Source organism: Tachyglossus aculeatus, chromosome X1, assembly GCF_015852505.1.
Source record: "Tachyglossus aculeatus isolate mTacAcu1 chromosome X1, mTacAcu1.pri, whole genome shotgun sequence".
NCBI classification, from domain to species: domain Eukaryota; kingdom Metazoa; phylum Chordata; class Mammalia; order Monotremata; family Tachyglossidae; genus Tachyglossus; species Tachyglossus aculeatus.
This window is the reverse complement of record NC_052101.1, coordinates 120,253,338-120,274,266: the sequence shown is the minus strand read 5'-3', so window position 1 is coordinate 120,274,266 and position 20,929 is coordinate 120,253,338. Positions and strand designations below refer to the sequence as shown.

Below are 20,929 nucleotides of genomic sequence, written 5' to 3'. Positions count from 1 at the left end.
TTCAATTCTCCCTTGGAGGTCCCTGAGGGTTTTAAATGGCCTTGGGGACCTGGGTTTCAGGGGAGAATGAAACACTCCGGTTCCCAGGTGCCTGGGAGGTTACCTCCCTGGGCCATAGCTGAACTGATCGCTGACTCTCCATTGCGCATGGACCACACCACACTAGGTCAGACCAAGGGCCTATCCAGCCCACTGTGGTTAGTGCAACAGTGCCACAGGGGTACTTGGAGACCCCTTGTGTGATGGTTACCCTCCTTGGTGTCTATCCTCATGGCTAGCTAGAGAGGTGCCACCTCAAAATGTCAACTCTCCCCCTTCAGAAGCCCTAAGTTTCCCTCTAGAAACTCAGCTTGGGCCACTTTTCCGCTGGGAGACCCCAAACACCCAGTGAGGAAAGAACCACCAAGCCAAGTCCAAGGGTCCACATCAGACAGCCCCAGCAAAATTTTTGGACTCCCCCTCCACCCCCCAGAGGGGAGCTCCCCTTGAAGGAGATTGGAAGAACCTGAGAAAGTCTCACCAGGCATTCCAGCAGCCGGGCTGGGCGGGAGATCACAATCAGCAGCTTCCTCACCAGCTGGATGATGAAAGCGACTTCCTCACTCTCTGAGCGCTCATGGGCCTGTGGAGACATCATTAGTGGAGACCATCCCCAAATGGCAGGCAACTGAAGAGGATCACAGTCTACCTCCCCCACCTCCCAGCATCCACGAAGCCTCGGTATGTTCTTAGCCCATCAGCTCTGCAGCATCAAAATGGCTAGGGAAGGACTCCAGGGGCCCAATAGTTCTGGGAGTGGAGGATTACTGAGTCCTCCCGAGATTATACTTCTTTAGCAGGGGGTTCACCTGGCAACTCCACCCAGCTGCTGGGTTCTCTCTCCACTGAGGGGGCTCAATCACCTTGCCCCCTCCAACCTCACCTTGCTGCTTTCCTACTACAACCCAGCCTATACACTTCACTCCTCCAATGCCAACCTACTCAATGTACCTCAATCTCATCTATCTCGCCACCAACCTCTTGCCCATGTCCTGCCCCTGGCCTGGAAAGCCCTCCCTCTTTATATCCGACAGATAATTACTCTCCTCACCTTCAAAACCTCACTGAAGGCACATTGCCTCCAAAAGGCCTTCCCCAACTAAGCCCTCATTTCCTCTTTTCCCACTCCCTTTCGTGTTGCACAGATTTGCTCCCTTTATTCATTCCTCCCTCAGCCCCACAGCACTTATGTACATATCTGTAATTTATGTATTTATATTAATGCCTGTCTCCCCCTCTAGACTGAGCTCACTGTGGGCAGGGAATGTGTCTACCAACTGTTATATTGTACACTCCCAAGAGCTTATTCAGTCCTCTGCAAACAGCATATGCTCAATAAATATGACTGATTGACTGATTGGAACAGTAGTCCCTATTACCCAAGGGTCCCTCAGTAGGCTTCAGAGTTGCTCTGACCCCTTTCTGTTCACCTCTACCATGCTCTGGGTCCAACAGAGGCCAAGGAGTGGCCCTAGGCTATCTGGGCAGAAGGAAAATTCAAGCCTCTCCTTGGTTGCTTCCTCAGAGAACTAGAAAGGGAGCTAAGGGGTCACCTCCATGTTCCCTCAGCTGTTGGCAGGGGAGGAAGGGAGGGAAGGCAGACACGGGTAATTTCTAGACAAGAGACAGAGCAGATGGTTGGGGTCAGTCACCTAACCCACCAGTGTTCCAAATATACTTTCTGAACTCACATCTTGGAGCATCTTTTCTAGCTTCTCCTGCAGCTCCAGGAAGTAGCGGGAGGTGATGAGGGCTTCCTGGGACTTGCCCAGGCAGTCCCGTGCCAGCTCCACTATTTGGTGGTGAATGAAGCCCAAGACTCCATCTGCCAGGGCTAACGTGCTGCTTGGAGAGAAGTTGGTGATAATGTCCTGCAGCCGCTCTTCCATCTGTGCTGTGGCCTGGGGATGGGGGGAGAGAGCAGAGGACAGACACAGAGAAAGACACTCTTTAGGTGTTTATTATTATCATTATGGTATTTGTTAAGCACTTACTATGTGTCAAGCGCACTGTTCTAAGTGCTGGGCTTAATTAGGTTGGATACAGTCCCTGTCCCACCTGGGGCTCACAGTCTAAATAGGAGGGAGAACATGAATTGAATCCCTATTTTACAGTTAAGGAAACTGAGGCAAAGAGAAGTTAAGTGACTTGCCCAAGGTCACACAGCAGACAAGTGGCAGATCTGGGATTAAAACCCAGATCCTCTGACACCCAGACCTGTGCTCTTTCCAGTAGGCCTTGCCGCTCTAAGCTCTCCAGTATAAATCCTTAAAACAATTCCAATGCCCACTGTGACCCCCACAGACCCAAAGGCCAGGAATGGTTCCCTCCCACCTTCAAACCCAAGTCCCAGCCCTGTGTTCCTTTTTGGGGACAGCCACCACCTCACTCCAGCTCCCCAGAGCAAAAGGAACTGCCTGGCCAGGGAATAAATGCCAGAAACAGAAACCCTCCAAGCAGCAGCGTAGCCTGGTGGAAAGGAGCCTGGGTGCCAGGGGACCTGGGTTCTAATCCTGACTTGCCACTTGTCTGCAATGTGACTGTGGACAAATCATTTCAGTCCTCTGCGCCTCAGTTTCCACATCTGTAAAACGGGGGGTTCAATATCCATCTTCCTTCTACTTAGATTGTGAGCCCTATGAGGGACAGGGACCGTGTCCAACTTGCTTATTGTATCTACCCCAGTGCTTACTTAGTACAGTGCTTGGCACCTAGTACACACTAAACAAATACTATTATTATTATCATTTGACCTCTCATGCGGGCCAGGCACTTACCTTGGGAAATCGCTCTTTGTAGACATGGTTCATCATCACAATCTCATTGTCAAATGTTCCACTTGTTCGTCCAGGGCTGAGAGGAAAGAGAGACACCCACACCCAATGAAGCTGCGTGGCTTTGGGCAGTGGAGTAGTCAGGGGACTGCTGTTTCACCGTTGCTTGGACAATGCTGTTTCTGGCATGGTCGAGTACACATCTGCTCCCTCACCAGGGGCGCGGGGAGGAACGGGGAGGGGAAGGGCTTAAAGGGTGGAAGTTCCACCCCTTGATGGCCGTCCTGTTGTGGTGGGTAAGATTTACAGGTGACCTGTTGCTGCTGCTGCCTCCCCTCCCTCCCCAGCACAGCTGGGACCACTTCGGGTCTGAGTCCCGGGCATCCCCTATGGGCTGTGGCAGTGCCGGCCTTCCTGCAAAACAGGACTCCAGAAAGTCACCATGCAGGGTGGCTAGGAGGCCTTGGTTCTCTCTTCTGTGGGGGGAGGGGCAGGTGTGGGGCTGTACAACACTGCCATCAACCATCTTCACTGCCAGGTCAGTGTCTCTGCTGTTTCTTCCAGCACTTAGAACAGTGCTTGGCACATAGTAAACAATAATAATAATAATAATGATGGTATTTGTTAAGCGCTTACTATGTGCCAAGCACTGTTCTAAGCACTGGGGAGGTTACAAGGTGATCAGGTTGTCCCACGGGGGGCTCACCGTTTTAATCCCCATTTTACAGATGAGGTAACTGAGGCACAGAGAAGTTAAGTGACTTGCCCAAAGTCACACAGCTGACAGTTGGCGGAGCAGGAATTTGAACCCATGACCTCTGACTCCAAAGCCCGTGCTCTTTCCACTGAGCCACGCTGCTTCTCCAAATACTTCACAAAGTAAATGCTTCACAAGTACCATTAATACTATTATTCTGTACCCCCTGCTCCTGCAGGCCCAGGATTTAAGTGGAGACCACCGCTGTGCTTGGAGCCTGTGGTGTTGTCAAATCCCCGGAGCTGAGGAGGGGAGAGGGACAGGTAGAGCTACGTTTCCGCCTGGTAGGGAGATCTGCAGAGGAAGGCCCCCGACCTGTCGCCCCTTCCTACCTGAGACTCCTGGAGCGAGGGCGCATACAGGGTGACCGGCGCCCATCCTCGTCAGTGACGCTCTCCGTGCTGCGGAAGTGTTTGGACAGGAAGTGCAGCTCGTCAGGGGTCGGCTGGTACGGCAGCTGGTGGAGTCGCTCTTGGGAGGATGACGATGACTGTGCGGGAGAGAGGCATGACGAGTCTGGGTGCAGCCCAACCTGATGGCGAAGGGGGCTGGGCCTTAATCCCACAGCCTGTCTGGTCACTGCACTCCCAGCCTGAGCCATGTGTGTCTGAGGGTGTGGGGGTCTCACCCTGCTGGGGGTTGCCCATTTCCCCTCAGGTTTTTCGGCCTCTGAGTCCCCGTAAGAGAGGCCCCAGTTGAGTCAGGACAAACGCGTGGAAAACTTCCCCCTTTCCTCGACTGTAAACTCACTGTGGGCAGGGAACATGTCTACCAACTCTGTTATACTGTACTCTCCCAAGTGCTTAGTATAGTGCTCAGCACACAATAAGTGCTCAATAAACACCACTAATTGATTTATCATCATCTGTGAGCACGCAAGCTGAGGAGGTTCTCTGGGGTGATGCTGGCTCATCCTCACTCTGGAGAGCTGCAGGGACCTCAAAGGGACCGACGCCCTAAGCTAAGATTCACCCCCACGTTTTCAGCAAACCCCCCCAGGACACAGAGTTCTGGGATTTGTCCAGGAAAACTGATGAAGGCATTGGAAGCAGACTTCATCAAGGGACCACAAGGGAAGGGTGTCTGCACCCGCCCTCTACCCCGCCTGCCACCTCCCAGGCTTTTTCTCTGAGTGAGCGACTGCCTCCGATTCCCTCCCCTGGGCCCTGGCTGTGGCACAGTTTTACCGAGACAGTGGAGCTGGGGGTGTTGGTCCCATAGCCAGAAGAGGGGAGTGATGCCAGTGACCACCGGCGGCCATCAGCCCTGGAAGGAGAGAGAGCATGGGGAAGGAAATGGTTCATGGGCATTAGTGAGTCCCTGGCGAGTCTAACCGGCACGGGGCTCGACTTCAAGCCAATGGGGTGCTCACACTCTAGGGTGTCGCCCACCAACCCCAAACAACTTTTAAGTAGGCTAGGGTTTGGGCCTCGGTCTGCAGGCTGCGTTCTTTCAGGGATCCATGGGATGTAGCCTTCTCCATCTGGGCGGCAAAGAAATTCTGGAAGCCAGTCACCAAGCTCAATTCGATCTCATCCCTAAGTGCTAACTGTGGGTCAGAGGAATCCACCGGGCGACACTGGGAGGTTCCCAGAAGAAGCCTTCTCCTTCCCACCCTTCTCTCTCACCTTTTAAAACTCAGGTACTGAAGTCAGTGGGAGACCATTACGCACCATTTCTCCTCCCCAGGTCCTCAGACATTCTTTCTTTCTCTCTTTCTCTCTCCCTCATACACACATACGCATTCTTATAGTCTCTCTCTCTCTCCCCATTCTCCTTCATTCTCTGCCATCCTCCTGTACCTCTCACCACAGCGAGATTTCATTCTCTGCAGCAATTACCTGTCAGTCCGAGGCGCCTGGCTACAGGAGGATTGGCGATTTACCAGCCAGGAAGAAGAAAGGAGACCCGAGTGACAGGAGGAAAGAGATAAGAGTGAGAAGAAAACAAGAAAGGAAGAAAAAAAGAAAGAAAGAAGGAAAGAAAGAAAGAAAGAAAGATGCAGGAGGAGAAGGTATTTAAGAACTGAAGTGTCACTGAGGCTCTGGCAGCTTCTTCACGAAGTGCCTCGCCCAACAGCCAGGAACACAGATTCCTCCTGGGAGGGGAGGAGGACCCTTCTGTGCCCAGGTGGAGCAGTTATGGGGTCCTGCTTGTGCCTTTAGCTTGGAGACCAATCTGGTCTCCCCAATCCCTTCCAAGCCTCAGAGAGAGTGTGGAAGATAGAGGCAGCCCCAAAATGGTTCCTCTGCCCTGAAAAATGTAGTTTTGGGGGCCACTGAGAGGTAGAGTAATGGAAGACCAACACTCTGCAACTCTGCCCAGAGCTGCCGAAGGCCCGGACTCTCTGGCCCAGTGGCAAGTAGAAGGTTGCAGGGAAGTTGAGACAGAGCAGCCTAGGTGCCTGTCACCTCCAGGCACCATCTGACTCAGATTCTCATTATTTCTCTGCCGAGGTGAAAGGCAGATCTGGTCAGCAAGACCAGCCACAGGGCGTCCTGCCCCTACCACCCACTGCTTCCATATTCCCTAACAGCTAGCTCCCAGGGATAATGGGAAAAACCTTACCTGCGTGCAAAGGGAAAATTGACAGACGTGCTGGTTGAAAAATTCCGGGGGCTGTCCAAAGGGCTGCTCCCGGCTGGGGGAAAGAGGTCAGAAAAGAGATCACAGAGTGAGCCAGGAACCGGCTTGCTCAATCTTCCTTGAGTTCCAACCCCAGTCCCAGTCTGATCAAATTCTGAAGGCTGTTCCCATTTCTCGCCTGCAGAACTTTCCAGGAAAATGGCTCCCAGGGGTTGCAGAGGGAAAGTCAGGAATGCAGCCATAGCCTGGATGTTCAGGAGGGCAACCACAGTACGGCTCCTCACGGCATCCTGTTGCCAGGGAGACAGACCACTGTGCAATACAGTGGTCCCGTGCGTGGGCTGACCTTTTTATTCTTACCCAAGAAATGCATCCCTGTCAAACCATCCAGCCCTTCCCTGTTTCTCCCGGGGGGCACGTGGACTCAGAAGCTGGGGGTCAGGACTTCCAAATCTATTCCTAGCTGGGAGTGAGCTTGAACTGTGGTCAGCATCCTGAAGTCCTAGCCTCCCTGACACCTGCAGAAATGCCTAAGTGCTTCACGCCAAGACTCTGCCCTCCCCAAAAGGGGAAACAAAGGGCCCAAGTGTGGCAACTGGAGGACGCTTTCCAAGAAGGGAAGGGCGAAGAAGCTACATCAGAAGTCCACAGGCTTTCCCTGTGGCCCACTCACTCTGCCAAGCTTACTGCCCCGAGGCACTTCTGCACTCTTACCCGTTGGCACTGAGAGCGGGGAAAGTGGCCGGGAGAGGGTTGGCGATGGCGTGCCTACTACCAGGCTCTTCCTGTTGCTGCTCCGACAACTAGAAATGAAGACACGAGAAGATGGGGTTGGTTACGAGAAATGGGCAAGAAAGAAATACCCACAATGCCCCAAGACCAGCAAGCTCTTCCCTCGGCCATCTCAGGCCTCCACCATGCAGTGTCTCTCACTTGCTCTGAGGCCACAGGCCCCCTAATCTAGGGCTGGAGCCAACATTTTCCACCTTTCCTCTCGGCCTCTTGGCTGGCAAACACAGAAGGGGGTGTCCTCGGGCCAGGTTCTATGGGCCCTCCACATCTACCCTGGCCCATAGCCCTGAGCTACACAATCAGGGGGCTGAGGAGAGGAGGAGGAAAATGCACAACCTAAGGAAGCAGCTGAATGCCAACTGTGCCAGCTCCACAAGAGGCTGCTTTGTTATCTACTTCAGTGTCCTTTCCAAAGGCTTTTCTCAGCCTGGAAAAGTGAGTGAGTGAGTGAGTGAGTGAGTGAGTGTGTGTGTGTGTGTGTGTGTGTGTGTGTGTGTGTGTGTGCATGCGCGTGTGCACGCATGCGTGTAGGGGAGGTTGGGGTGGTCTTGGTTTGAAGTGAACCCTCCTGAGAGGTGAGGGAGAGGAGGGTAGGTACGAGGGGGGTGAGGGGGATAAGGGGGAGAAAGAGAGGCCGCTTTTGAAAATCCTGAGAAAAGGATGCCCTCCCTCTTACTGTACCCTTAACCCCACACCTGGGTGACAATGAATTCATTGGAATTCATTTTCCTTTCCTGCTCTGCTGCCTTGGCCTCTGAAATGGAAGAGCAGCTGTTCCCTCCCCCTCCCCCTCTCCCCACCTCATGTTGGACTAGCCATAGTTCGTTATCCGTCACTTAGTGTGAAAGAACAGATCCCTTGCAGGGACACAAAAGCTGTGCGTTGGCAGAGAAAAGTCAAGAGGAGTTTTCTCCTCCGCCCCCTCCCCTTCCCCACATGCACCCATGCATGCACGCACACACGCACACGCCAATCACCGTGGAATGGCTCTGGTGTAGCAAATCCGGTTGCATCTCAACACCTTAACAGCTCTTCCTCATCCCCAAGATCTGTCAAACGCTCCATGCAGTGCTGATCCACTTAAAACCCTCTCCAAATCCCAGACCCAGAAGCTGTGCCCCCTTCTGCTTTCTAGCAGGATCGAAAGTTTAAGTACCAAGGGCCAGCAAATGCCTTGTGGAAAAGCCTATCGTGGCCACCTGGTGAGGCAGGAAGCCGTCTTTCCTGCGCAGTGCCCTCTGCCACTGCAAAAGCGGAGGAGGGGGGCTTGCATCCCTCCTGAGAAAGACACAGCCTAATCCACAGAGGTGACTGAAATGATTTTGAGAGCCCTAGGGCACAGGCTGCATGGGAAAACCTGAATGGAGAAGACACTTCGGTTTGAATGATGAAATGGGTCACACTGAATGTCCTGGGGGTCTTCTTCAGGCAGAGCACTGTGATGAGTTTGCTTTCAAACAGAAATGGAAACGCACAAATGGGCTGGAAAAGGGGAGGGTGATTGGGCCTCCTGTATAGCTTCACCTCACCTAAGTCTGGACCCCCTAAAACCACCTTCGCAGCACTTACTAGTACTTATCTTTCTTTATCCTCGGTAGCTTTCCCTACCAGTAATACAATTTAATGTCTGACTCCCCCGTTAGATTCTAAATTCCTTGAGGGCAGGGAGACTAACAACTCTACTGTACTGTCCACTGCCAAGTGCTTAATTCAGTGCTCTACACACAGTAAGCACTCAATAAGTACCATTGATTGTTTTATGGCCTATATTTTCTCCAAAAGCCCAGAGATAATGACTTCTAGATCACCAACTAAGATTAACTTCACTTAAATCTTTATCAAGCCATCGATCTGAGAGGCTGGGAGAGGCAGTTTGGTAGTGTGGATGAGGCTGGGGCTGGAAGTCAGGAGAGCCAGGTTCTAGTCCCCTTTCCACCACTTGTCTGCTGTGTGGCTTTGAGTACGTCATTTAGAGAAGCAGCGTGACTCAGTGGAAAGAGCCTAGGCTTTGGAGTCAGAGGTCATGGGTTCAAATCACGGCTCCGCCACTTGTCAGCTGTGTGACTCTGGGCAAGCCACTTAACTTCTCTGTGCCCCAATTCCCTCATCTGTAAAATGGGGATTAAGACTGTGAGCCCCACGTGGGACAACCTGATCACCTTGTAACCTCCCTGGAGCTTAGAACAGTGCTTTGCACATAGTAAGTGCTTAATAAATGCCATTATTATTATTATTATCATCATCATTTAGCCTCTCTGTGCCTCAGTTTCCTCATCTGTAAAATGGAGATTAAATCCTCCTCCCTCCAATTTAGACTGTGAGCCCCATCTGGGACAGGAACTGCTGTCCAAGTCATTTACCTTGTATCCACCGCAGCACTTGGAACAGTCCCTGGCACACAGTAAACAAGTACCCCCAAAAATGAATTAATGTTGAGGTGCCTCTGGTTGGGGGTGGGGTGAGGTTCACCATTCCCAGGGTAATCAGCTCCTCAAGATAACAGCAATAAAGTGAATCATGTGCAAAGCCCCAAGGTTGCCTCAAGACAATGCAGAGAGGAATTTCCTGGTATCGGTGGAAATTGAGACACTCTGCTGCCATCTGAGGTAGAACTGAAGACCTGAGAGCTGACCTGTGATCTCACCATGGCCACCAAACATGAGTAGTGGCAAAGATGACAATTTTTACATCACGACAGACCCATTTGAATGGTCACGCCAAGTGAATGTAACATGCAAGCACATGCTAGGTGCGCTCTCTGGATGGTGTTCACACAAACTGTGGGTAATAAAAGAATAATAATGAGAAGTAGCGTGGCCTAGTGAAAAGAGTCCGAGACTAGGAGTCCGAAGACCTGGGTTCTAATCCCAGCTCTGCCACTTACCTGCTGTGTGTGACCTTGGGCAAATCACTTCACTGCTCTGGGTCTTGGGTTCCTCATCAGTAAAACGGGATTCAATACCAGTTCTCCCTCCTACTTAGGCTGTGAGCCCCATGTGGGACAGGGGCTGTGAACGACCTGATTATCTTGTATCTACCCTAGTATTTAGTACTGTGCTTGGCACATGAGGCGCTTAACAAATTACAAAATAATAATGATGATGATGATGATGATGATAATAATAATGGCATTTATTAAGTGCTTACTATGTGATCCCAGGCAATAAACTTAACTCTGTTCACACAATGGATGATGTCTCTATATGATAAGGGGGATGTTAACCAACACTTAGATCTGCTTCAGGCCAGTACCCCGAGGAACAAGGTGTCTACCCCAGGTGTCTACGCTGATGACACCCAGATCTACATCTCTGCCCCTGCTCTCTCCCCCTCCCTCCAGGCTCGCATCTCCTCCTGCCTTCAGGACATCTCCATCTGGATGTCTGCCCGCCACCTAAAGCTCAACATGTCGAAGACTGAGCTCCTTGTCTTCCCTCCCAAACCTTGTCCTCTCCCTGACTTTCCCATCTCTGTTGACGGCACTACCATCCTTCCCGTCTCACAAGCCCGCAACCTTGGTGTCATCCTCGACTCCGCTCTCTCATTCACCCCTCACATCCAAGCCGTCACCAAAACCTGCCAGTCTCAGCTCCGCAACATTGCCAAGATCCGCCCTTTCCTCTCCATCCAAACTGCTACCCTGCTCATTCAAGCTCTCATCCTATCTCGTCTGGACTACTGCACCAGCCTTCTCTCTGATCTCCCATCCTCGTGTCTCTCTCCACTTCAATCCATACTTCATGCTGCTGCCTGGATTATCTTTGTCCAGAAACGCTCTGGGCATATTACTCCCCTCCTCAAAAATCTCCAGTGGCTACCGATCAATCTGCGCATCAGGCAGAAACTCCTCACCCTGGGCTTCAAGGCTCTCCATCACCTCGCCCCCTCCTACCTCACCTCCCTTCTCTCCTTCTACTGCCCAGCCCGCAACCTCCGCTCCTCCACCGCTAATCTCCTCACTGTACCTCGTTCTCGCCTGTCCCGCCGTCGAACCCCGGCCCACGTCATCCCCCGGGCCTGGAATGCCCTCCCTCTGCCCCTCCGCCAAGCTAGCTCTCTTCCTCCCTTCAAGGCCCTGCTGAGAGCTCACCTCCTACAGGAGGCCTTCCCAGACTGAGCCCCTTCCTTCCTCTCCCCCTCGTCCCCCTCTCCATCCCCCCATCTTACCTCCTTCCCTTCCCCACAGCACCTGTATATATGTATATATGGTTGTACATATTTATTACTCTATTTATTTATTTATTTATTTTACTTGTACACTTCTATCCTATTTTATTTTGTTGGTATGTTTGGTTCTGTTCTCTGTCTCCCCCTTTTAGACTGTGAGCCCACTGTTGGGTAGGGACTGTCTCTATGTGTTGCCAATTTGTACTTCCCAAGCGCTTAGTACAGTGCTCTGCACATAGTAAGCGCTCAATAAATACGAATGATTGATTGATTGATTGAACAACGGGAGGAGTCCCTTACATTGTGAGCCCCAGTAAGACAGAGACTGTCTGAATTGATTATCTTCTATCTTTCCCACCATTCAGCACACAGTAAGCACCAAATACAAGCCAAGGGGTGGGGGGCGAGAAATCAACAGTTTAACCACCAGCAGAGGATCCCTTAATAAGGACAAGGGGCACTTTTGCTTCTGACTCACCCTATGCTAAGGCTAGAGATCAGGGTTAATCCAAGCAGCACTGACATCCCACAGCCCCCCCACCCCTCGACCCCCCCGCCTTCTCCCAACAAGCCAGCTTGGTTTTTACATCCTTCTGTTGGCTTGACTCCCGACTGCAAATGAATCCACTCCCTTAGCAGAGCCAAACAAGTCATTTCAAGAGTCCAGAAGTGATTTATTGGCCTAGGACAGGCTCCAATGAAGGGGAAGGGGGAGGGCACCCCAGGTTTGCTCCGCCATTTTACTTCCACGTGGAACACCACACAGATTGAGCTCTGGACCTTTTGGCTGCACCCACCCTGCCTCTGTCAGCACAGCGATGCAGATGTACAATGGAGGAGAGCTGAAAATACTAACCCCCCCACGACCCCCCTGCCGCCACCCCTCCCAATCTCCCCCTGAAGAAAAAGCAAGAGCCCTCAGTCTTTCCTCATGTCTCTTCCCTGGTCCCTCTCTCAGCTCATCAAGATGTGCTCACTTAATTCTCCACAATATACAGCTCCTGCTTCTATGAATACGATAGGGGCTTTCTACCCCTCAAATCATTTTCCTAAAAATAAGGGTGAAATCTCCAAAATGTAATGTTTTTTAAAGGTACGGTTTTTAACACATTCACTGCTCAGATGTACTTAAGTCACTTTACAAATTCATCCTAATTTTGGCACGGCTGACAAGTTGCTTTAGCACATTTATTAGCTATGGCATTTACTGAATAACTCACTGTGCTAAGTATGGAGATGGACACAGTACAATCAGATCCATTATACTGTAAGCTCCTTGAGGGCAAGGAGCACGTCTACTAGTACAGTACTCTGCACAGAGTCAATACTATTGATTGATTGATAGAGCCAAAACAAAGGAGTAGGAGCAGCAGATATCCTCTCCTCACTTCACAGAGGAGGAAACTGAGGTACAGAGAGGTTAAATGAGATGTCCATGGTCACACAGCAATCAATCAATCATATTTACAGAGTGCTTATGGGCAGTGCACCATATTAAGCATTTGGGAAAGCACAATAGAATTAGTAGACATGACTCCTGCCCTCGAGGACCTTATAATCTAGCGGGAGAGACAGACGCTGAAATAAACAACAAATAGGAGAAAGTATCCGAGTTAAAGATGTACATAAATGCTCTTAGACTGTGAGCTGCTCTCCCCTCCCCTGGCACCCCAGGGACAGGAGACCATGCTAATTCCCACATACGTATTCTCTCCTGGAACTTAGTAAAGTGCTCTAAATACAGTAAGTGCTTAATAAATAATAATAATGATGGTATTCATTAAGCGCTTACTATGTGCCAAGCACCATGGGGGTATGCGAGTACCCAAGGGCCTAGGTGATGGTAAAGTGGCATTAGAGAAGCAGCATATCCTTGTGGATAGAGCATGGTCCTGGTAGTCAGAAGGACCTGGGTTCTAATTCCAGTTTTGCCGCTTGTGTGTTTGTTTTTTTATGGTACTTGACAAGCGCTTGTTATGCATCAAACACTGTTCTAAGCATTTGTTCTAAGCGTCAGTTAGGTCGGACACAGTCCCTGTCCTGCATGAGGCTCACAGTTGGAGGGAGAACAGGCAATGAATCCGCATTTTACAGTTGAGGAAACTGAGGCACAGAGAAATTAAGTGACTTGCCCAAGGTCACACAGCAAGCAACTGGCAGAGCAACTGGCAGAGCAGGGATTAGAACCCAGGAGGTCTGACTCCCAAGCCTATGCTCTTTTCACTAGGCCAAGCTGCTTCTCTACTTGTCTGCTGTGTGACCTTGGGCAAGTCACTTAACTTTTCTGTGCCCCAGTTACTTCATCTGTAAAATGGGGATTAAGACTGTGAACCCCAGGTGGGACATGGATTGTGTCCAACCTGATTACCTTGCATCTATCCCAGTGCTTAGAACAGTGCCTGGCACATAGTACATGCTTGACACATACCATTAAAAGACATTTAGGGAGGATATAAAGTGGGGAGATGAGAGATTAATCAGTGAAGGAGATGTGGTTTCATAAGAGCCTTGAACATGGGGAGAGCAGCGGTCTGCTGGATGTGAAGAGGGGAGTTCCAGATGACAGGAGAGACAAGAACAAGGCCCAGCAAGGCTCAGAGATGCAGCATGGCCTAGTGAGAAACAGCACAGGCCTGGGAGTCAGAGGACCTGGGTTCTATTCCTGCCTCTGCCAAATGCTCACTGTGTGATCTTGGGCAAGTCGCCTAACTTCTCTGTGCCTCAGTTTCCTCAACTGAAAAATGGGGATTCAATACCCGTTATCCTGCCTACTTAGACTGTGAGCCCCATGTGGGACAGGGACCGTGTCCAACCTGATTAACCTGTGTCCATCCCAGCACTTATAACAGTGCTTAACACATAGTAAGTTCTCAACAAAAATTATTATTAATAATAATAATAATAATAATAAGGTTAGCATGAGGAATGAAATGTGCAAGCTAGGGTGTAATGGGAGAGGAGGGAAGATAAGCAGGAGGGAGAGAGCTGATTGAAGTGCCTTAGAGCCTACTGTCAGGAGTGTCTACTTGATGCAGGGAAGAATGGGAAACCACTGGAGGTTTTTCAGGAGTGGGGAGATATGCGCAGAACGATGTTTAGGGAAAATGATCTGGGTGGCAGAGTGACTTATGGACTGGAAAGGGGAAAGACTGGAGGTAGGGAAGTCAGCGAGGAGGTTAATACAGTAGTCCAGCTGGGATATGACAAGTATCTGGATCAGCCTTGCGGCAGCCAGGATAAAAAGAACCAAGGGGATTCTGAAAATGCTGTGGGCAAAATGACAGCATTTGGTGACAGACTGAATATGGGGATTTAAAGGACAGGGAGGAGTCAAGGATGCTGCCAATGATTGCAGGCTTGAAAGAGAGGGAGGATGGCGGTGTTGTCAAGCTGTGATGGGAAATTAGGTGGAGAGGATTTGGGAGGGAAGTTGAGGAGTTCCGTTTTGGACATATTAAGCTTGACATGCCAGTAATGACATCCATGTAGAGAAGTCCTGGAAGCCGGAGGCACTGTAAGATTGCAGAGAAGGTGAGAGGTCGAGGCTTATGAGGTAGATTTGGGAGTCATCTGTACAGAGCTGGTAGTGAAACCCATGGGAGCGGATGAGTCTCGACAGACACCCCCAGCTAGAGGGTGGGAGGCACAGGAAGAGGAGCAGCGTGGCCTAGGGGAGTCAGGGGGCCTGGGTTCTAATCCCGGCTCAGCTACTTGCCTGCCGTAGGGCCTTGGGTAAGACACTTGACTTCTCCGTGCCTACCTGAAAAAGATGAAATACCTGCTCTTCACACCACCACATGTAATCTAAGCCCTAGGTAGGACAGGGACTGTGTCTGATCTGCTCTAGAGTGTACACTCACTGTGGGCAGGGACTGTGTCTACCAACTCTTTTATATGGTACTCTGACAAGTGCTTAGTACAGTGCTTTGCACATGGCACTCAGTAAATATGACTGATTGCTTATCATGTATTACCCCAGAGTGTAGTTCAGTGCGTGGCACATAATAGTACTTAACAAATACCACTATTAATAATATAATAATCTTAAGTGTTGGTGAAAGAGACCGAAAAGGATCAGCCAGCAAGGTAGAAGGAACAGGAGAGGACTGACACTCTCCTCTCCTGGTTCTCCTCCTATCTCACTGGCCACCCATTTTCAGTCTCTTTCACAGGCTCCTCCTCTGCCTCTCACTCCCTAATTACAGATGTTCCTCAAGGTTCAGTTCTGGGTCCCCTTCTATTCTACATCTACACCCACTCCCATGGAGAACTCATTTGCTCCCATGGCTTCAACTACCATCTCTATGAGGATGACGCCCAAATCTACATCTCCAACCCTGATCTCTCTCCCTCTCTACAGTCTCGCATTTCCTTCTCCCTTCAAGACATCTCTACTTCGATGTCCTCCCATCACCTCAAACTTAACATGTCTAAAACAGAACACATCTTCCCACGGAACCCTGTCCTCCCCACGATTTTCACTGTAGACACCATCACTATCCTTCCTTGGCTTTATCCTGAGACTCCGCTCTCTCATTTAATCCATCATTAAATCCTGTCGGTTCAGCCTCCACAACATTGCTAAAATCCATCCTTTCCTCTCCATCCAAACTACTACCATGTTAAGCCAATCACTTTATCCTACTCCACCTTGATTACTGTATCAGCTTCCTTGCTGACCTCCATGACTCCTGTCTCTTCCCACTCCAGCCCTTACTTCACTCTGCTGCCCGGATCATTTTTCTACAAAAACGTTCAGGCCACTTTTCCCCTCTCCTCAAGAATCTCTAGTGGTTGCCCATCCACCTCCGCATCAAACAGAAACTCCTCACCATTGGCTTTCAAGCACTCAATCACTTTGCTCCCTCCCTACCTCACCTCACTACTCTCCTACTACAACCCAGGCCGCACACTTTGCTCCTCTAATGCTAATCTTCTCACTGTACCTTGATCTCAGCTATCTTGCCACTGACCTCTTGCCCACATCCTGCCTCTGGCCTGGAATGCCCTCCTTCCTCATATCAAAAAGACAACTATTCTCCCCGTCCTTCAAAGCCTTATTGAAGGCACATCTTCTCCAAGAGGCCTTTCCTGATTAAATCCTCCTTTCCTCTTCTCCCACTCCCTTCTGTGTCACCCTGACTGGTTCCCTTTATTCATCCCCCCTCCCAACCCCACAGCCCTTATGTACATAAATGTAATTTTATTTATATTAATGTCTGTCTCCCCTCTAGACTGTAAGCTTGTTGTGGGCAGGGAATGTGTCTGTTATATTGTACCCTCTCAAACACTTAGTACAGTGTTCTGCACACAGTCAGCGCTCAATAAATACAACTGAGTCAGAAAAAACAAGGTTACGCAGTGTCTCCAAGAGAAGAGAGTCTCCCATAGCTTTAAAAGCAGCTGAGAGGTCGAGGAGGATTAGGATGGAGAAGAATGCGTTAGATTTGGCAAGAAGGTCACTGGTGAGCTTGGAGAGAGTGGTCTTAGTGAAGTAATCAGGGCACAAACTGGATTGTAGTGAGTCTCGAAGGGAGTTGGAGAAGAGGAAAAGGAAGCAGCAGGTGAATACAACCTGTTTGAGGAGTTTGGACAGGATGAGGGGACAGAAATGGGATGATAGCTGGATGTTACAGTGAGGTCCTACCTCTAGCCTTGAACCCCCTCCCCCTCCATAAATGCCAGACCACCAGTCCCCCCACCTTCAAAGCCTTACTAAGGTCGCATTCCTCCACAAGGCCTTCCCTAAGCTCTCTTTTCCCCTGCTCCCTCTCCCTTCTGTGTTGTCTATGCACTTGGATCTGTGACCTTTGGACATTGGATATTTGCCCCACCCTCAACACTCTCACAGCACTTATGTACATACCTAAACTTATATACTGTAAATTAATTATTTATATTAATGGCTGCCTCCCCCTCTAGACTGTGAGCTCGCTGTGGGCAGGGAATGTGTCTACCAATTCTGCTGTATTGTATTATCCCAAGCTCTTAGTACAGTGCTCTACACACAGTAAGTGCTCAATAAATACCATTGATGATGATGATGAGGAGGAGGTCCAGAGAAAGTTGATTTTAGGAAGGGCAACATGTGGGCATGGCAGAACTTGGGTTAGAACCCAGGTCTTCTGATTCCCAGTCCCATGTCCTTTCCACTAGGCCTCCATTTAGGTGATGAATTATGAATATCTCCACTGTCGTCAGCTAGACTCACCATGCCTTTTGGAATGGGATATCAGGAAGGTTTACCCATTTTCAGCCTCAAGGCCCTGCTGAGAGCTCACCTCCTCCGGGAGGCCTTCCCAGACTGAGCCCCTTCCTTCCTCTCCCCCTCGTCCCCCTCTCCATCCCCCCATCTTACCTCCTTCCCTTCCCCATAGCACCTGTATATATGTATATATGGTTGTACATATTTATTACTCTATTTATTTATTTATTTTACTTGTACACTTCTATCCTATTTTATTTTGTTGGTATGTTTGGTTCTGTTCTCTGTCTCCCCCTTTTAGACTGTGAGCCCACTGTTGGGTAGGGACTGTCTCTATGTGTTGCCAATTTGTACTTCCCAAGTGCTTAGTACAGTGCTCTGCACATAGTAAGCGCTCAATAAATACGATTGATTGATTGATTGATTGATTTTCAATGTGTCAGACCTAAGTATTTTTTTTCTGGCGGATTTTCCATCTCCCCACTCTGTAGAGAATCTGGCATTTCCTTGGGTAACTGGCACTCTGGGTCCATTTTTGCTTATCTCTTGTCTGAGTGTCACCACTCGTCTCATTCCAGCATGAAGCCCAAAGCATTAAGTTAAGCAACGGCTAAAGGGTGCCAATGCGGGACTGGGACATTGAGTAAGGATTTGGTTACCCGCATAATTTGCCAACATTGGAAAAGAGTAATACTACTAAAGAAATATTAGCCACACAGATGTTGTTGCAGGGAATAATAAAAGCAGGAGAAAATAAAGTGCAATACTTTGGAAATTTAAACCCTAGTTGTACCCAAATGTAAAAAATAAACCCTGATCATTACCCTCTAAGCCCTGAAAAATCCCCACCCTATCATTCATATGTGGAATAAGACGGGACATGTGTGCATCGCAGTCTACCAAAAGGGCTACCCTGAAGTCTCAAGATATTTTTCTACTTTTTTTAAAAAAAGAACTCAAAAATCACAGCTTGTGTAAAGGCCGAAGACTGTGAGCCTGTTGTTGGGTAGGGACTGTCTCTATATGTTGCCGATTTATACTTCTCAAGCACTTAGTACACTGCTCTGCATACAGTAAGTGCTCAATAAATAAAATTGAATGAATGAATGAATGAAGATTAGAGCATTAATACAGTTGCTATTGCAGCATGACCTAGTGGAAACAGCACAGGCCTGGAAGTCAGAGGACCTGGGTTCTAATCCTGGTTCTGCCAATTCATTCATTCAATCGTATTTATTGAGTGCTTACTGTGTGCAGAGCACTGTACTAAGCGCTTGGAAAGTACAATTCGGCAACAGAGACAATCCCTACCCAATAACGGGCTCACAGTCTAGAAGGGGGAGACAGACAACAAAACAAGAAGACAGGCATCAATACCATCAAAATAGATAAATAGAATCATAGATATATACACATCATTAATAAAATAAATTAATAAATATGTACAAATATACACAAGTGCTGCGGGGCAGGGAAGGGTTTGCTGTGTGACCTTGGGCAAGTCACTTAACTTCTCTGTGCCTCAGTTCTCCTGTTCTCACTCCTACTTAGACTGTGAGCCCCATGTGGGACAGGGACTATGTCCAATCTAATTAACTTGTATCCAACCCAGTGCTTAGAACAGTGTTTGACACATAGTAAGAACTTTACATATACCATAAAAATTACAGTTTTGGAGGCCACCTAAGGCCCTACCTTTCCTCCCTATCCACCTGTCTGTACTTCTCTGGTTTTCCCATGTCTAGTTAGTAGTAGCAGTAGTAAAAGCAGTAGTAGTTCTCCCTCCTACTTAGACTGTGAGCTCCATGCGGGACAGGGACTATGTCCAACCTAAGCACTCAATCACCTTACCCTCTCCTACTTCACCTCGCTACTCTCCTACTACAACTCAGTCCGCACACTTTGCTCCTCAATCTCGTCTACCTCATCACCGACCTTTCGCCCATGGTCTGCCTCTGGCCTGGAACGGCCTCTCCCTTCATATCTGACATACAATGACTCGCCCAACCTTCAAAGCCTTACTGAAGGCACATCTCCTCCAAGGGGCCTTCCCTGACTAAGCTCTCCTTTCCTCTACTCCCACTCCCTTCTGCGTCACCCTGACTTGCTCCCTTCATTCATTCCCTCTCCCAGCCCCAAAGCACTTATGTACATATCTGTAATTAACGTCTATCTTCCCCTCTAGATGTAAACTCACCGTGGGCAGGGAATGTTTCTGTTATGTTGTTATACTGTAATAATAATAATAATGGCATTTGTTAAGCGCTTACTATGTACGAAGCACTCTTCTTAGCGCTGGGGGGGGGGGATACAAGGTGATCAGGTTGTCCCACGTGGGGCTCACAGTCTTAATCTGCATTTTACAGATGAGGTAACTGAGGCTCAGAGAAGTTAAGTGACTTGCCCAAAGTCACACAGCTGACAAGTGGCGGAGCCGGGATTAGAACCCATGACCTCTGACTCCCAAGTTCGTGCTCTTTCCACGGAGCCACGCTGCTTCCCATACTGTACTCTCCCAAGTGCTTAGTACAGTGCTCTGCACACAGTAAGCGTTCAATAAATGATTGACTATTTACCCAAGTGCTTAGAACAGTGTTTGACACATAATAATAATAATAATAATTAAGGTACTTGTTAAGTGCTCACTATGTGCCAAGCACTGTTCTAAGTGTTGGGCTAGACCCAAGTTAATCAGGTTGGACACAGTCCCTGTCCCACATGAGGCTCACACTCTTAATCCTCATTTTACAGGTGGGGCAGCCGAGGGCCAGAGAAGTTAAGGGACTTGGCCAAGGTCACACAGAAGAGAAGCGGCAGAGCCGGGACTAGAACCCAAGTCCTTCTGACTCCCAGCTCGTGCTCTATCCTCTAAGCCATGAGTTAGCACTTAATAAATACAATAAAAAATAATATCAGTGGTTATAGTAATAATAGTAGTAACAGTAGTAGTGATAACAACTGTGGTATTTGTTAAGCGCTTACTATGTGTCAGGCACTGTTCTAATCGCCAGGGAAGATATCAAATAATCAGTAGTAATAGTAGCATCAGTGGTTACTGAGCACCCATTTGGTGCAGCGCACAGTACTAGGTATTTGGTTAACTTTCTTCTCCACCTGTTCTCACCTCTCTTGCTCAGATCTGCGTTTCCTGGGCCTCGCTCATTCCCCTAGAGCCCCCCGCCCCAGGCTTCCAGTCCACGTAAGTTCCTGTTCCCCTCATCTCTTTGATCCCGATTACTCTCTGCTGTCGCACTGCTCAGCACATGCAGAGACAGAAGAAAATTAGTACTCCAGAGTGTAGAATACTCAAGTAGTGTACTCAAGGCCCTACTGAGAGCTCACCTCCTCCAGGAGGGCTTCCCAGACTGAGCCCCCCTCCTTCCTCTCCCCCTCCTCCCCCTCTCCACCCCCCTGCCTTACCTCCTTTCCTTCCCCACAGCACCTGTAGATATGTATATATGTTTGTATGTATTTATTACTCTATTTATTTTACTTGTACATGTCTATTCTATTTATTTTATTTTGTTAATATGTTTTGTTTTGTTCTCTGTCTCCCCCTTCTAGACTGTGAGCCCACTGTTGGGTAGGGACCGTCTCTATATGTTGCCA

The 20,929-nt window shown here is 49.2% G+C and overlaps 1 protein-coding gene across 3 annotated transcripts in view; it reads right to left on the bottom strand.

Moving 5' to 3' along the window:
- Nucleotides 1-20,929, bottom strand: part of MAST3 (microtubule associated serine/threonine kinase 3) — a 110,298-nt gene that overhangs the window by 25,404 nt on the left and 63,965 nt on the right. For all 3 annotated transcript variants that reach the window (XM_038772172.1, XM_038772169.1, XM_038772171.1), the window contains 7 exons: nt 6,871-6,959; nt 6,139-6,211; nt 4,758-4,836; nt 3,903-4,060; nt 2,817-2,892; nt 1,731-1,940; nt 521-622 (listed from right to left, as the gene is read on the bottom strand). In XM_038772172.1, the coding sequence (XP_038628100.1) occupies nt 521-622; nt 1,731-1,940; nt 2,817-2,892; nt 3,903-4,060; nt 4,758-4,836; nt 6,139-6,211; nt 6,871-6,959 (787 nt within the window). The remainder of the gene's footprint in view (nt 1-520; nt 623-1,730; nt 1,941-2,816; nt 2,893-3,902; nt 4,061-4,757; nt 4,837-6,138; nt 6,212-6,870; nt 6,960-20,929) is intronic.